At 36.6% G+C, this 15,342-nt stretch overlaps 1 protein-coding gene across 1 annotated transcript; it reads right to left on the bottom strand.

Moving 5' to 3' along the window:
• Positions 1–231: 231 nt before the first annotated feature.
• Positions 232–1,852, bottom strand: LOC137738878 (uncharacterized). The gene is made up of 2 exons (XM_068478348.2): positions 1,549–1,852; positions 232–1,083 (listed from the first exon to the last, which is right to left on the bottom strand). The coding sequence occupies exons 1-2, from the start codon at positions 1,712–1,714 to the stop codon at positions 422–424; spliced, it is 828 nt and encodes a 275-aa protein (XP_068334449.2). The 5' UTR covers positions 1,715–1,852; the 3' UTR covers positions 232–421.
• Between the last annotated feature and the right edge of the window lie 13,490 nt (positions 1,853–15,342).

Raw genomic sequence — 15,342 nt, 5'->3', positions numbered from 1 at the left:
ATCCTTGGGTAAGATTCAATAATAATTGATATATATAATATTATATATATGTATGTATATGTATATTTTTATCTATGAATCCATGCGGCTCTCTTATCCTGAAATTTTGAGTTTCAACAATATAATCATTGTATTTAACTAGTAATTGAATCGTATTATATTACCGTACTCGAATTTGTTTATGAACGACACATTCTCGTTAGAGAAGAAAGAGGGAGAAGTAGAGAGAAATGGGAAAAGAAGATAAAACTTAAACATTCAATATTTCACATAATTCTCAAAAGAGAAGGAAGAGACCTAAATACATAGAAGTTCAGGAAACCACAAATCAGAAGACCTAAATGGGCTTATTATACTTAAACGGGTTACGCCCAATAGGATAGGAACCCTACAGAAACCTGGATAGGTGGCAGGTTGGGAATCATGGTGCTGAACCCGCTGGTGGAGAATCTGGATGGGCTACTTCTTTATTATCACCTAGTTGCCCATTCTTTGAAGATTTGGAGTTGGAGGACTTGGATGAAGTTTTTTCAGCAGCAAGGGGTAGCCCTGGAAGTCCTGGGAGCCCCGGGAGGCCTGGGAGACCTGGGAGACCTGGGAGTCCTGGGAGACCTGGGAGACCTGGGAGTCCAGGGAGACCTGGGAGTCCTGGGAGACCTAGGAGATCAGATTGGTTGAGAGAGGGATCAGGCATTTTGGGGTCCACCTGAGAGGAGGATGGGAATGCCATCTCTGAGAACTTCTGGGAATTTAATTTCTTGGAATTCTGAATGTTGGGTTTCTGGTTGCACAAGCTGGGTTGCTTGAGAGGCTTGAAGGTGAAGAAACCAGCAGAGAATATGTGGGTCCCTTGCTTTCTTGCCTTGAGGTGTAGGGAAGATGAGGTGGCCGATGAAGCCACAGCACAGTAGGGTTCACTGCTGCGGATTAGTTTCACGGAGCATCCTTCAATTTTCTTGACATCTTTGCTCACTTTGAAGGGCAGATGGACTTTGAATTGTCCATGGCTGTTTGTTTTCACTTGTGCGTTGAAACTTGGTTTTGTTGAAGGCCCATCTTTGCATTCCACACCAATAGAAGCCCCTGCACAAAAACCCCCACAAGATTATTGAGGGATAATGCATCCATATCATGTAAGGATGTTTTGTTGACTGACAATAAAATGACAAGTTATGATGACATATCTTCCAACGTTTTGTTGTCTTTTGGAAAGAAATCGTGATTGAAAGCAGAATCCTACCGTCAAGGAGTTAGTTTAGGCGAGATTTTTTTTGCAGTTGATTTGTGATAATTATTTTTTCGTAGTTGTATGGTTGACTCCTAGGAAATACCTGTATAAAGGTTTTCAGTCATTTAGATTTTACATTTTCTCCATTTGTACATTTTCTCCATTTAGGTTTTCAGTCATTTAGATTTATTCAAATTTAACGATTAAAATATAAACATGAGTGTATAGAGGAAGAGAAGGATGTATGGAAAGTATTGAACGGGCTACAATAGAAAAATAAAATTGATGAAGAACTTGTTGAAAATTTGAGATGAATTTACCTGAAATGAAATGGCTGGTATTTGAGAAATCCTCTTGAAAACATGTGTCACAGTAGACAGTGCCAACAATTACTGCAGAAGGCTGGATCTCCTCATAGCTAGCCTCCGAAGGAGTATGAAATGTGAGAGTAGTAACCAGAAAGATAACTGTAAGAAACCAAGACATTGTTTTACAACCTATCTATTTCCCCTCTAAGAATCTCTGATATTATTGACTCTAAGAATGTGTTCATACAGGTTGTGCCTTTTATAGTTTTATATCAATTGCCGAGGCCTAATATAAATATTCTCTGTAGGATTATACAATTTTTTTAGATATAAAAAGGACACTTGTTGGCTATTTTACACGTACACGACAAAATTTGCACAACAAATTAATTGTGATTGACAGGCAAATTGGAATGACTATTTTGGAATTACAACCTGGGGTCCATTATGCATAAAAGATCGAGGGTCTCGGAAAAGATAAGGGATAGTAACATGTGAATCATTCAATCAAAGGGGATGAAATCACTCACGTTTCTACGAAGATAGAACATGTGAATCACTCGACCAGGGGCAACTGATTCACTCATGTGGCTAATCGTAGATTCACTCGACACGACCAAGTTTCACACTTGATTTTAAGGAGAAGAAAACTCACTCTCTTCTTAGATTAACTTTAATTCACTAAAGATGCGTTTGTTGCCATGGACTATCTCGGACTGGACTAGCCTTAAGGACTAAGCTGGATTGGCTTGGCTTGAACTAAGTAGGATAAGAATAATGAAGTGTTTGGTACAGTGTCGGACTAAACTATTTTATGACTCAAATCGTTTTTTTTTTTTTTTTTCATTTTTAATCCACACTTGCTTTACAAAAGAAAAACTAAAAACTAATTAAAAAAATAAATAATAAAAGATCAAATCCAGTAGAACACCACCGTTTTATCCTCTTGACAAAACCGAAATTTGACAATTTGTTCCATCGTCTTCAATCTTCATCTGGGCAGTGCTTTTTCAACCCTCCCGTGCGCCGACCCATTCACCCATCAGAAATAGGACATAGTTGTCAAGCTACCATGGCAGAGCTTCAGCATGAGCTTCGAAATATCAGAATTTCTTGACTGCATCCATTGGGCACAACATCAACATGGAAAAACGGAACAGCCAGATGGTTCTTCTTCTATTCAAGAGAAATAATTATCAATTTTTAAGGCAAATTAACCAAGTTCATGAGCAGCTCTAATTACCAAGTTCATCCCCCAATTCCCATATCGATCCGAGAGAGAGAGAGAGAGAGAGGAGACTTGTTCTGGAAGCTTATTGGCGGATCAATAGCTTTGACGAACAACGGTTCGCTCCCACCAATTCACTCGAAGGAGACGGCGAGGGAAGCAGCGTATTGAGGTTCTTAGCAATCCCATGCTTTTAATTAGGACAACTTAACGAGACCGGTAGTCCATGCGAGTCCAGGCTAGTCCCATTTAACTTAGTCCATAGTCATGCCAAATGTGAGTTATTAGTCTTAGCTAGTCCAATCCTAGCTAAGGAGGTCAAACAAACAACCCCAATTTCACTACTTTAAGGATACATATGGAGCCCATTAAATAGGGAAATTACAAAGCATTGATATACTAAATATTTAAGAGTAAGATAGTTACTAGGCAATTCAATTAAAAGAGAAGGTCACAAAGGTTTTAGAAGATGAGAAGCCACGAAAACTTTAAATATATTTGTTCTTCATGCACTGCATCATTTTCCTCTTCTCCAACAAAAACCCGTCTCGAGTTTCCTTTGATTTTTTTTTACTCTATCTTTTGGATACCTTTCAATTTTTTTCCACAAACAGCCACAATAGCAAAAGCAAATCCAGAGCTGTCAAGTTGTTCTGTCACACAAAATATTCCTTTGAACTCCACTTCCATGTTAGTCCAAAGCAAGTACACCTTAGTTCCTCTTTATGAAGCTACATGTAAAATGTTTCAGCCATTGTACTCATATTATGTGGATAACCCCAATCCACAAAGCCTTCATCTCCTAGCAACAGATAACTCCTTGATGAGCCACATCAACGGTACACTCGTCGTGGTCATCATATTTGTCATAAATTGATGGAGAATTCCAATCGACAAAACTAATCTCTTTAACGATGTGATCTTGAAACGGATTGATAATCATAGCCATGATCTTTAACTGTAGCGAAAAACCTGCTCTAATGCCACTTGACATAGAAAAGACCAAGGGTCTCGACAAGACAAGGGTAGTAACCTAGGAATCACTCAACCAGCGGCAATGGATTCGCTCGACGTCTCTACGGGTATAGAACCTCAGAATCACTCGACTAGGGGCAATAGAATCACTCACGTCGCTAATCGTGGATTCACTCGACACGACCAAGTCTCACACTTAATTTTAAGAAAGGAGAAAACTCACTCTCTTCTTGGATTAGTTTTAATTCACTAAAATTGACTACCTTAAAGATACATTTGGAGCCATTTAAATAGGGAGATTACAAAGCATTGGTACAGTAAATATTTAATATTAGGATAGTTACTAGGCAACTCATAAAAAAGAAGGTGACAAAAGTTTTGGGAGATGAGAAGCCACGAAAGCCTTAAATGTGTTTGTTCTCCATGCACTGCATCATTTTCTTCTTCTCGACACGACCAAGTCTCACACTTGATTTTAAGGAATGAGAAAACTCTCTCTCTTCTTGGATTAATTTTAATTCACTAATTGACTACCTTAAAGATACATTTGGAGCCCTTTAAATAGGAAAATTACAAAGCTTTGGTATACTAAATATTTAAGAGTAGGATAGTTACTAGGCAATTAAATCAAAAGAGAAGGTCACAAAGTTTTTGAGAGATGAGAAATCACTAAAGCCTTAAATATATTTGTTCCCCATGCACTGCATCATTCTACTCTTCTCGAAAAAACTCGTCCTCGAGTTTGTATCTTTTTAATCTTGATTTGAACTTAGGTTTTCGACCTTCCCAACGATATGCCATCGGTTGTACTGTCCCCAAAACTTGATCTTTCACAATGTGCTAGAGAATTAAAAAGCAAATTTGAACAGCTCCTTCATCACTTGGCCGTGACCACAATTTTACATGCCCGTAGCTTATTGATGAACTTAACATTGGACTATCAATCTTCTCATCTTGAAAAAGTCCAAATCCTTCGTATTCTGAACTTTCCAAGCTGGAAATATCTATCAAAGCATGTTCTTCAACATTCACTTCAATGTTAGCACCTGTTTGGATATGAATCATCAAAACACCATCCTCCGAATACTCTTCATATAGTGGAGGCAAATTCCAATCAATTCTTTGTGAATAAAACAGATTTTCCCCCATAAATATCATACTAGAGTGGTTTTCATATACTTGATTATTATTCATTGAAACAAAAGGTTGGTATATCTCTTCGTTGAAAAAGAAACCGCGCCTTGCAGATTTTGCACAAAACGTACACCTTTCACTATTTGCTAGCAAATTGCTGCGAAAAAATTTGATTGAGGCACTGTCTGTTCTATTGGAAAGTGGACTCGCAAACCTTTCCAATTATAGGTAACCTTTTGGGTGACTCGGACAAAGAGAACTGAAATTTGAAGAAGTGTAGAATCAACAACACGATTTTTTTTTTCCATTTAACTCCACAACGGAAAACCTGCTCTGATGCTAAGGATGGCAACGGTTCGGTTTAGGGACGGAAATCCTATATCCATCCCCATAACCACGATAATTAACCATATCCATAACCACAAAATAACCATCAGGGATTATCCATAACCATACCCACTGGGTAACGAATTTCTTATCAGTTAACGGTTATATCCATCTTCATCAAAAACAAAAAATTATATTCATCCAATTTGCGCACAATAATTTAGTGAATACTAATTTTGTTATTCAATAGCCACCTCTGATAATAAATAAATAAAACATAACAATAAATGAATTTTGTAGAGTACAAAAATAAGAGCATTGAATAAAACATTAATGATGTGGTCTGTTGATATCTCCCATAAACATTATGTTTGATGCATAATGATTATAGTATAGCATTTGATGCATAAGGAATATAGTATAGGGTTCGTTGAATACTATTATATTTTTTTAGCGAAATACTATTATATTATATACTAAGGGAATTGTTATTGGCACTCTAAATTTCTCATTCTACACTCCAAACTTTCTATATTTAGAAAGAAAAATACACTTGTGAGGAGTGTAGAATAAGATTTTTTGAGTGTCAATAACACTTGCCTATACTAAATATATTATGTGGCGAATAATGAATATGGTAATGATGGTATAGCTTCACTCAAATACAATATATATATATATATATATATGTATTACATAAACTATTATACTATATATTATATATTATTCAATCGGTTCGGATTTGGGAATGAATACAGATTGGGGATCCTTATAACCATATCCAAAACCATAACCGATTAATGTTCACGTTTTTTCCCCATATCCATAATATACCCAAATTTTCATACCCAAATCAACTACATTCGGACAGTTATCCACGGTTATCGGGTTTAACGGTTTGAATTGTCATCTCTATCTTATGCCACTTGATGCAGAAAAGACCAAGGGTCTCGAAAAGACAAGGAATAGTAACCTGGGAATCGCTCAACCAAGGGGGACGGAATCACTCACGTCTCTACAAGAATAGAACCTGGGAATCACTCGACCAGGAGCAATATATTCACTCACGTCGCTAATCGTGGATTCACTTGACACAACCAATTCTCACACTTGATTTTAAGGAGAAAACTCACTCTCTTCTTGGATTAACTTTAATTCACTAATTTCACTACTTTAAGGATACATATAGAGCCTTTTAAATTAATAGGGAAATTGCGAACATTGGTATACTAAATCTTTAAGGATACATATGGAGCCTTTTAAATTAATAGGGAAATTACAAACATTGGTATACTAAATATTTAAGAGTAGGATAGTTACTAAGCAATTCAATTAAAAGAAAAGGTCACAAAGATTTTAAGAGATGAGAACACTAAACCTTAAATATATTTGTTCCCCATGCACTGCATCAGTCCATCAAGCTTCGTTTTTACACTAATGGAAAGACCAGTCAAATGCAAACCAGAAGAAGTGAACGTAGATAAGTTTCATTCCCTACCACCAAAACAGACAAGAAAAAAAAGGTATGGGATGGTGGGCAAGTAGATTGAGGTTGTTTCTTTGTTGCTGTAAAAGTCCCAAAGAGAATAATTGGGTCCCGGTTAGGTGAGAAACTTGAAATAAAAAAGATTTGAAATCTTGTATTTTAATTATTTGTATTATGATACTTGATGTACTAAGTTCGACATACTTGATGTACGAGATACGTAGAGTGGCTACAAATTTCATGAGTCTGAAGCTGTAAACCATCTGCAACAATAGGTTGCTGCATGTATTTATTCGTGTTGTCTCTTCACACAGAAACAAATGATGCATAGGAGCCTACTTTATTGGCTATGACATTCTTGTGAGATTATGCTGTGTAACCGAGGATATCTATCACGTACACACAAATGATTAGCTCCAACTATACTGACTAAAAACATATAAATATATACAACTCGGAATATTTTAATTATAACTCTTAAACTTGATAAAAGTTGTACATACAGAAAGATTTATTTGTGGTTGTCTCGCAAAACATAAATACGTGTGAAAACTAAAACTTAAAATAAAAAATGGCTACTTTTCATGGTGTCAGAATATGGTATGAGAAATGTTAAGGAGACTCTCTTAAAGTGGCACTCTTTATAGACTCTCTGTCACCTTACAATTTACAGTCAATTTTAGTGCTAACATTATAAAACATTGTGTTAAAAACATGAAGTGACAAATAGATAGTTCATAGAGAGTCTCTTTAGCATTTCTCATATGGTACTTGTAGGGAATAAATAAAGATCTTAGCAAGACATAATAATGTGACATTAATAAGGGGCTTTATTTGTATGTGTGAACATCCAAATCTCATTGATATCGGGAACACGGTTTGATACACCATATGATATAAATAGTTGGAAATTTCTTTTTTTTTTTTAACAAATTTCTAACCAATTGTATTTTACACTCGATGTACCAAACAGTATTCCCGACACATTAAAAAATTTGTCTTTTGATACCCGCAATCTGTTTGTTTTGTTCTTAATTCAATTTCCTGCTTTGTGACGAAAACCTAGGTTTATCTACGACAACCACAACCACAACCCTCTCTGTCCCCACCGCAATCTTGTGATGAAATGTTTTCCTTTTATGGTGAAAATGAGTAGCTATCTTATCTATTTGCATGTTCATCGGTATACGATAATTCATAACAATTATTGAAACAAAGAAGGGATGGTTTTGTCCAATTCCCTGTCATTCGCAAAAGACATGTCATGTCTTCTCATCACGGGCGAGTTTAGGGCTGCCGTGTGGGGGAGTGAGGAAATTGTGTCAAACCTGTCATATGGCACTTCCTCATTGTACATGAGTGATTTTAAAATATTTTGAGATTGTAGGGAGATAGCCGCCTACCGAGAATAAGAAAAGATAATTGTTATTAACATTTTAAAATAATTTCATAGATAACTTCCAGACCGACATGCATAAAACACTGTTTGCAAGTGTTGATAACAACTCTGAAAAATATTAGACACATAATTCATGAGGAGAATTTTAGGGTTTTGGGTGACTTTCGGTGCGCCTAAGCATCAATGTAGTAGATGAAAGTATAAAATTTTGTTTCTCCATATCTGTTCATCAATGCAATGAGATATTGTAAATTTTCACGGAATTTCTAATCACTTTAAAAAAAAAAAAAAGTAGGGGAAACTTGATTAAAGTCCAATTTTTTGAGCCAATAGTAGGAATAGTCCAGTTTATTAAAATAAGTCCAATTTGTTATATTTAATTATTTAATTATCAATAGTTATATGTTCAATGATAAGATTTATTATAAAAATCAAATTTCTTCCCAATTATCTCTTTGCTTATTTCTTTTTATTTATCTTTTTGTTATTTCTCGTTTTTCCTCCTACTTTAAACCCCATTTATAGATTTTATTTTTAATTTTTATAATCAACCTATATCACAGGTTAATTATATTTATCTACCTATATGACAGATTCTTTTTTTATAATCAACCTATCACAGATTAATGTGTCTTACTTGTAGGTATGTTATGTTTTTTCTACATTTTAATTAGGTTTCATATCTCACGTATAGGTATTATATACATTCATATATTTGTTACTTGAGTTAGGGTAGAATGTTTTGTAGATAAATTTATGCTAGTATATTAGTATTTTTGTTGTAAGATATTAAATATATTCTTTTGGAGTTGGAAAATGCATAATATTAGAAGATTTTAATTGATTTTTAATATTTTTTGAAAATATAAAATGAGTATAAAAGAAATAAAAACATATAATTAGATAACTGGACTCACTCCTAAAAACACTCTACATTTTTGGACCTGGATCTAAAAGCCCCTTAAAAGTAATAGTGTAAAGCATCACTTTTGATCCTTACAATAAATATGAGATGTTTTTTCATCACATGGAGTTGTCAATTTCCAGAACAAGTAGACAATTGGACTAAAGTGGTATTAAGCCAAGCAGAATCCTTTCCTTTCATTCAATAAGGTACCATTTGGTACGCAGACAGGATGAAACGGGATAGAATGGGACAAAATGAAATGGAACGGAACGGAGGCTCCATACTACGTTTGGTGTACGCTCAGGCCGGAATGGAACGAAAAATTAAATGACAATCTGTTTGGGCCCGATTGTACATAATCGGTTCGGCATTGGATGGACAAAATATTTGAACCGCTCCTAGGATAAAGATGTTTTTATTAAATTTCACGATAATTATTCTGATTAAAGATATCCAGATATTATCCATCAAAGTAGTTATCTTGGAGTTTAATTACATCAACAAATAGATTTTTTATCTAACAAGATTGTAGCTGGATTCCATCTTGTCATATGGCCTTCATGCATGGTTACGGCTGAATATATCAGCATAGGGTTTGATTAATGTTGTGGGATGCATGGTCTTCATGCATGCATAGGTAACTTGCAGGTGGGATAAATTCCAGTAGCAAATTGGATAGGTGTCTGCAACGTGTGGGGCGTATAGGCATTGAGAAAAACAAGGTAATTGTTAACCGTGTATGACCATCCAACAAATTCGGTGATGGGGTAAAGATAAGTCAAAGTTGGAATAAGATAGGATTAGAATGCAGAGTCCCTATTTGACGTCCAGATTCGCATGTGGTCATCGTTTTAACTCTCAGAATATTCCAAAGTCTTTAGGTGCAATTGAAATGCTCTATTTATCGTCCAGGCCGTGCCAAGCAAGTAATCAGCCCTATAAATACATATGCAATGGCAACGGAAAGAAGACCTTCAAAATCAACATACAATTGCCCTGCGCAAAACCTCTCAAACACCTTGAGATTTTTCCTTTTCTTTTCCTGCCAACACACCTTCAGTTTGGATAAACAGCACTGTGGAAGCACCCGGCGAGCACCTTCAGTTTGGATAAACAGCACTGCGTTGAGGTCGACCGGTTATCTATCTAAGTCTCGGCCGAGAAGGGTTTCTAAACCTTTGTTGGCAGAGGTCACCTTGCTAGCCTTTTCGGCATAGTCAGGTGTTACGAATTACATTGCTCGGCGTACTGGACGCCGAGTTATTTTATGATTGGATACTCGCAAGTAAGTTTAAGGGTTCGGCATTCCGACGGCCGAACTACATTTACTATCAAGACATACATCACGTTTGAGTACCTGTGCCCATATAGTTTGGTTTCGATTCGACGTGCTTATACTCTTACGAATATAATCACAGTGACCGAATCGGGCTTAGACGATTTGTGAACTCCGCAGAATTAGCAGCCTTGTCTTCAGGCTGTAGAACCCAGAGACCGAGAGTGTTCCTTCCTCGGTCGCAATCGCAAGATAGAGAAGTCAACGACGCGCTCAAAGCGACATCAACAAATTTTACTCCTCGGCCGACGAGTTGGCACGCCCCGCATTCAACCGAAGGACGTAGTTAGCTTACTAGTTACTCGGCCTGCGCGCCACGTAGGTTTTGTAATTTTTAGAGTCAACACAATCGTACCCATCCACTCCGACGAGTTCGACCTTACCTAAGCCACCTCCTACGAGTTCAACGTCATCCCTCACATCTTCCGCCTAATCCTCAATGTCCCATCCCTCAAGCGACTGTGTCGGCCACGTCCTTTCATCGGCTTTCCCCAGTACCCTTCTGTTCTTCCTATTTATTTCCCCAAAAAATTTCCTCTCTTTGGCTTTCTCAGGAACCCTTTATCCAATCTGGGTTTTCTTCGTTTTGCTGTTTTTCTTCTTTGAATATAGAAATCAAACACAGAGAAAATTACTTTTTGTTGGGTTTTTGCCACTTAGTTTCCCAAAAAATTTGAAGTGAGATCAAAGAAGCTTGATTTCCCGGAAAAAACAAGAGAACTCAATTTTTGAGTTGATCTGTTGAGGTAAATTTCGATTTTTAATGAATATTTTATGCTAATTGTGCAGAAATGGAGAGATCTCTGGAATTTTGATTAATTTTGTTTAATTTTCAAAGTGAAATTGATGAAAAATATGAGGGGAATTTTTGTCCAAAAAGTTATAATTTTGTGTTCCATCGGCTGGAACAAGTCATTCCAGGGGGGGTGGCACAAAAAATTGACTAAAATCCGTTCCACGGGATAGCGCATCCCAGGCAAATTGGCCCACCAAACGTGGGACGAGTGCGTCCCATCCCATTGCGTTTCGTCTCATTCCACGTACGAAACGGTACAAGGGACCAAGTTATAAGGACAGTGTTCCCTCCTCCCAAATTTTTTTTCTTCTCTCTCTTTATGTTGATGTTGATGGTTGTAAGCTATCCTCTCTTTTTTTTCTCTTCTCTCCTGTTTAAATGCTCAAGATTTTATCTTTGTAAAGAAAGAGAAGAAGAAGGTAGAGAGAGAAGAAAAAAAATCTGGGAGAGGAGGGAAGGGAGGGGAGAGAAAGAAGGAAGAGAGAGAATACCGTCCTTATAACTTGGGGACCAAGACTGTCCCACCTCATACTTTCCATCTCCTTCCATTCCCTCCTACTTTTTCAGCCATTGATTTCATGACAAGTTAATTTAGAGCTCAAGATTCTGTCACCTCACCAACAGCTCCAAAGCATCTTTAAAGCCCAATTTTCCAGGCTTTTTCTGCTACCTTTCATGCCCCCCTCCTATCTTCTTTTAAGATGCTTTTGTTTCTAATAAGCATTTTACATTGTTTTATATCATGTTTTGATGCTAAAACAAAAGTAAGAGTGCCTTGGTTGGAAAATGAGATTTCATGCCAATACATGCTTCCATTACAAGCAAAACTTTTCTGCATATTCAAAATTAATAAGCATAGAATCTGTAGATTCAAAATTACACACACAAAATTTGTTTTGCAGAAACCAACAGGATCCAAAACTATATAACTCAATAACTTTGCCTACAACCTCTTGTACTTTACAATAGAAGCAAAATTTTCAATTAAGCCTTTGGTAATGCAGACTCAAGAATGTCCAAAATAACTATAAGTTGGCTTTTTGCAATCTCTATGTATGGCATAGCTGCTTCTGCAATAACAATAAGTTGGCTTCGTCTCTTCATCTCCAGTGGTCACCGCTTACATTCAAATTCAAAGCCTACAATAGTTTTTTAAGGATACAAATAAAATTATACCATGAACATAACAAAAACAATAAAAATATATGAAATATATCTGAAAGCTTTACTTGACCATTAAATGCTTGAAAATCTTGGTGTGCAAAGGAATAACCAGTGGGATTTGTTTGGAGTAGCTCTTGAAATGTACTATACTGAGGCTCTTCATATGTCATCCATGGCATGGAATTAAGCATGTCATGTCCCTGTGACTATGAAAATTGCCACTCACCGAATTCAAAGTATGCACCACTGGAAAAGGTCCCCTTGGTTCAGCCATCACGGGAGCACAAAAAAAAGATGGAGGAGAAGCAATATAACATCCCACTGCAACGGTCTCCTTTGGAATACAAGTTTCCTTTAGGATGTCACAATATAGATAAGTAAACCATATGACTTAGTTTACTGCTATTATAATTTTTAGAAAATTAAAAACTTTACCTTTGATGAATGGGAGTTAGATGAAGGCTTCCTTTTGGCTATAGCTTTTCCCAAACAACTCTTAAGTCGTCTTCTTCCCCGACAAGTCTCTCTCTTCTTTAATCCTTTTGCTTGGACAACAGTGGCATTGTTCAAGTTGGGAACATCATTAATCCATTATAGCTGGAACTTCCCCGTATTGTTCTTCAAAATCCTCAAATATTGCTTTCGTGTAAGTATCACCTGTTTGTTTGACCATCATAGCTCCAACTTTCACTTGTGCATTCTTATAACACAAGTTATATTCAGCTTGGTACTCCTTACACCTCTGATCATCAAGTACTCTCTCAAAATGCATGAAAATTTGTATGACATTATATCGTGTAAGTATCACCTGCTTGTTTGACCATCATAGCTGCAACTTTCACTTGTGCATTCTTATAACACAAGTTATATTCAACTTGGTACTCCTTACACCTCTGATCATCAAGTACTCTCTCAAAATGCAAGAAAATTTGTACAACATTATATCGTGTAAGTATCACCTGCTTGTTTGACCATCATAGCTGCAACTTTCACTTGTGCATTCATATAACACAAGTTATATTCAGCTTCAAGTACTCTCTCAAAATGCATGAAAAATTGTACCACATTATATCGTGTAAGTATCACCTGCTTGTTTGACCATCAGAGCTGCAAGTTTCACCTGTGCATTCTTATAACACAAGTTATATTCAGCTTGGTACTCCTTACACCTCTAATCATCAAGTACATTCTCAAAATGCATGAAAAATTGTACCACATTATAGTCAGATTGTAAATACTCTTTTAACCTAGCATTGAAGCTCTCACTAATTCCCGTAGTTGTTATTCCTGCAGACCATGCCATCTTTACATATGCCTTAGCCCATTTTTTTCTCAACTTCTTTATTCCTTTCAACCACTCTAATGCTTTCCCTTGCACATTATGTTTCACAAGCATATGTGCACGTCCTCGATGATGATTCAAGCCAGCAAACACGGCAAACGGACGACCTGCTCGATTAGTTTTATAGGTAGTGTCAAATGAAACAACATCTCCAAAATGACCAGTCACTTTCCATTTTAGCATCCGCCCAGAATATATTGGTTATTTGCTCTTCAGTATCCGTACGGCATAAAAAATGAAGGGTTTTCAACTGTCTTACTTTGAAAATATCTCAACAAGCTTCCTGCTTCACCATACACCATTTTTCTTTGCCATTTAGACAGAAGATAGTTCTTCTGATCAACCTTTGTATAACCAAGAGATTCCCTTCCTCCAACATGCTTAGCCATCAACTCATAAGACGAACGAAGTGGGATACCAGATTCCTCTGCCAAGTCTAACTCAGCAGCCTGAGAGTTTTATATTTTTCGCTGAGATGGTAGCATATGTGCTCACTCTGGTTTCTGAAGAGCATGATTGTGTTGTTCCTCAAATTCATGCACAAAAAACCTTCCATTAGATCTATTCAACTTATTAACCCTTGAGCATGACAACCTGTCCGTGTCTCTGCCCTTGGCTGCTTTGTCTTGTAATCCCGCTTATCTTGGAGCCGAAAACCCTCCTTGCTACAAGCAAAAATTCTTGAAGTGACTTCATTAGTTTCTTATTCTTGTAGTGACGCTCTTTTCTAATACTAAATCCCACTTCTCGTCCGTAGGCATTATATAAATTATAGGCTGCTTCTTGTGAATCAAACTCCATACCACACCTCGGTGTACAATCGAATTCGTTCGAGTCATCATTGTTGATATTATTTGCTTCTTCATAATCAATCATTCTCAATCGTATATGCAATATAGAAAAAGGTATGGTAGAGAAAAGAATCAACATTTCCAAGTTTGTTTTTTTACGGAGGTTGCGGGCTTTAATCAACTAGCATACTTCAAAATTGTTCTCAATTACTCTGGAAGAACAAATAATGGGACACATTCAATCGGAAAAAGAGGACCCCAACATGTCATAAAAATGAAAATACAAATCCAATAGCGAAAAGGTGCAAAAACAAGCAAAGAAAATTACATAATTGGACCTGGGAAGACCCAATGAAGATGCAGCAGTGTAAAATGGCATAAGGATAGAGTTGCAACAGGTAAGAAGATCAAACTTATTGTGATTTTGACCCAAAAATCGAATTGGCGGGATTTAAGTTTAGGAAAAGTGGAAGATGCGCTATATAAATGGTGGGAAATGTGTATTAAAAAGTAAATAACTTAAAAAATAAAATTTCTCATCATGTATATAAAAACACATAGCATACCACCTGTGTTCCGGTCATAATGAAAATTTTATCACTGGAAAGGTAGCAAAAAGAAGTCAGGAAATTGGGTTTTAAAGATGCTTTGAAGTTGTTGGTGAGGTGGCAAAATCTGGAGCATTAAATTAACTTCACATGAAATCAATGGCTGAAAAGTAGGAGGGTAGGAGGGGAGGGAAGGGGATGGAAAGTAAGAAGGGAGACAATCTTGGTCCCCAAGCTATAAGGACGATATTCTCTCTCCTCCCTCTTTCTCTCCCCTCCCTTCCTTGATTTTTTTTGTTCTCTCTCTTTACAAAGATAAAATCATTTTCCTCTCTTTACAAATATAAAATCATGAGCGTTTAAACAGAAGGGG

The sequence above is a fragment of the Pyrus communis genome, chromosome 9 (assembly GCF_041283825.1).
Source record: "Pyrus communis isolate YQ-2024b chromosome 9, ASM4128382v1, whole genome shotgun sequence".
Taxonomy (NCBI): Eukaryota; Viridiplantae; Streptophyta; class Magnoliopsida; order Rosales; family Rosaceae; genus Pyrus; species Pyrus communis.
The sequence above is the reverse complement of the archived record's forward strand: the minus strand, read 5'-3'. Positions and strand labels throughout refer to the sequence as shown.

Coding starts and splice junctions, on each gene's coding strand:
- LOC137738878 (XM_068478348.2), bottom strand. CDS start 1,714: ATGTCTTGGTTTCTTACAGTTATCTTTCTGGTTACTACTCTCACATTT. Junction 1,084..1,548: donor TACCAGCCATTTCATTTCAG/GTAAATTCATCT, acceptor GTTTTTGTGCAG/GGGCTTCTATTGGTGTGGAA.